Genomic DNA, 2,065 nt, shown 5'->3' with positions numbered 1-2,065 from the left:
TATAATAACAGTTTATACAAGTTCAGGAGTGTTAACCACAATGTAGTGCGACCCACAATAGCTTTTACAAATATCAGTGTATAAAAATGAGACTTTGAAGGCTTGAGTTCTTGGACAGGATTGAAGAAGTTTAACAAATTTTTGGAATGGGGTCATCCCCTACTTAGCATGTTCCTAATCAATAAATAATAAATTAATTAGTACACAGCCAAGAATTATCATGCTGATACAGTAGTACTGCCTAAAGTTAATGAATCAGGTCTGGATTACTTAAGTGATACAGTCCTGATAGCCTATCAGGACTGTATCACTTCAGTAATCAGACCTGATTCATTAACTTTAGGCAGTACTACTGTATCAGTATGATAATTCTTGGCTGTGTAGTTAACAAATTAACATTTCCTGTTTCAATTCTTGAAATGTTTGGCATGTATATGTACACGTACATACTTGTTTGTGTAGTTTCCTCCTTGAGACTGGTTTCCCCCTTTTTGAAATTACATTGAATTTATCTTTAATTAGTTGCTGGCACACCTGAAGCTATTAGTGTGACTCCTGTCTCATCAAACGCTACTGCTTTATTAATTGACTGGGAGGAGCCTCAGAATGGAAGCACTGGGGTAGTAGAATACATTGTACACTATCAACCAACTAATGTATCTACTAGTGAGGATTCTCTCTCTCTCTCTCTCTCTCTCTCTCTCTCTCTCTCTCTCTCTCTCTCTCCCTCTCTCACATCATCACTTTTTGCTTCTTGTCTTTCTCTAATTTCTTTCTGTTCCAGATTGTCCAGGTGTAAAGAATGGCACTATTATCACCAACAGTATTAATACTAGTTTATTATTAACTGGCCTGGAGGAGAATACGAACTACACTATTACCATTAGTACCATCAGTGAAGCAGCTGTGGGTGAGCCATCAGCTCCTGTAACTGCCGCCACTTCTACCAGTGGTAGGTTATTAGAATCACTATGTAGAGGGAGTTTCAGTTTAGGAGACTTTTGGTCTCTCATACATGTACATGTAGCTAGGTCTCCTGAAGTAGTTAGATTGGTCTCCTAAAGTACATGTACATTGTACATGTAGATCTAACTATGTTTATTACTTGTTTTTGCTACTCTACTTTCTCACACTTTTTTCTTTCACATTAGCTCCAGCTGGTCCTCCTTTAAATGTTACTGCTTATCCAATCAATCCAAGCAGCATTAACATCACTTGGGAGCCTCCCCTCTGTCACCTTCAAAATGGACCAATCAGATCGTATGAGATAGCCCAAACAGTGATTAGGTTTGACCACACTAATACTATTCCTGTAGCAGCTGGCCAGTTGAGTTACATGTTGACTGGTATACCGTCATTCAGAAATAATTCTATTATAGTCAGTGTTAAGAATGACAATGGATCTGAAGCTAGTGATAGAATATATTCACACGTCATCGGAAGTAAGTGCAATAATGTGTACGTCCTCATTTTTGCTTTTCTCTCTCTCTCTCTCTCTCTCCTCTCTCTCTCTAGTTCCTCAACAGGTCCAAGGGTTAGGGGATCTCTCGTTAAGTATAACCACGGTAACATTAGAATGGGATCCTCCTAAAGATCGTAGTGGAGTTGACATTAACAATGTTTTCAATCGTAATTTAACGTACATTTTGAAGTGGTACCGTGCACCAGCTGATCAATCTGAATCAATTAGTGATGGTAGTGAACCTGTTGGTCAAGCTAGCATCCACTCCTCTACACGATACTCAGTACAACGCTTACTACCTAACACGACTTATAGAATTTATGTATTTGCCAAGTCATCATTTGGACAAGAAACTGGAGGTAGTTTTGTTGACAAGAAAACAACAGTGATAGGTAAGTGGGAGCGTGGAGTTGGTAATTTTAGAATAAGTAAATTCCTTAGTTTTTGGTGCTTGGGAAGTTTTAATGTGATCCACTTGTACACGGTCATGTGCTTTTGAGCATGTGCAAAATGGCTGGCTTTTATTTTGGATGGCTACATTATTATTATTATTATTATTATTATTATTATTATTTATTAAAGTGCCAAATTTATTGTGCCAGC

General features: G+C 37.9%; 1 protein-coding gene across 1 annotated transcript in view; it reads left to right on the top strand.

Moving 5' to 3' along the window:
- Positions 1-516: 516 nt before the first annotated feature.
- Positions 517-2,065, top strand: part of LOC100634702 (receptor-type tyrosine-protein phosphatase alpha-like) — a 7,593-nt gene continuing 6,044 nt past the window's right edge. Inside the window, exons 1-4 of the mRNA XM_020001287.1 lie at positions 517-666; positions 785-952; positions 1,152-1,442; positions 1,516-1,854. Of these exons, the coding sequence (XP_019856846.1) occupies positions 1,337-1,442; positions 1,516-1,854 (445 nt within the window). The 5' untranslated portion in view covers positions 517-666; positions 785-952; positions 1,152-1,336. The remainder of the gene's footprint in view (positions 667-784; positions 953-1,151; positions 1,443-1,515; positions 1,855-2,065) is intronic.

The sequence above is a fragment of the Amphimedon queenslandica genome, unplaced genomic scaffold (genome assembly GCF_000090795.2).
Source record: "Amphimedon queenslandica unplaced genomic scaffold, v1.1 AMPQUscaffold_13092, whole genome shotgun sequence".
Lineage (NCBI taxonomy): Eukaryota > Metazoa > Porifera > Demospongiae > Haplosclerida > Niphatidae > Amphimedon > Amphimedon queenslandica.
This window is presented reverse-complemented; position numbering and strand designations above follow the sequence as displayed.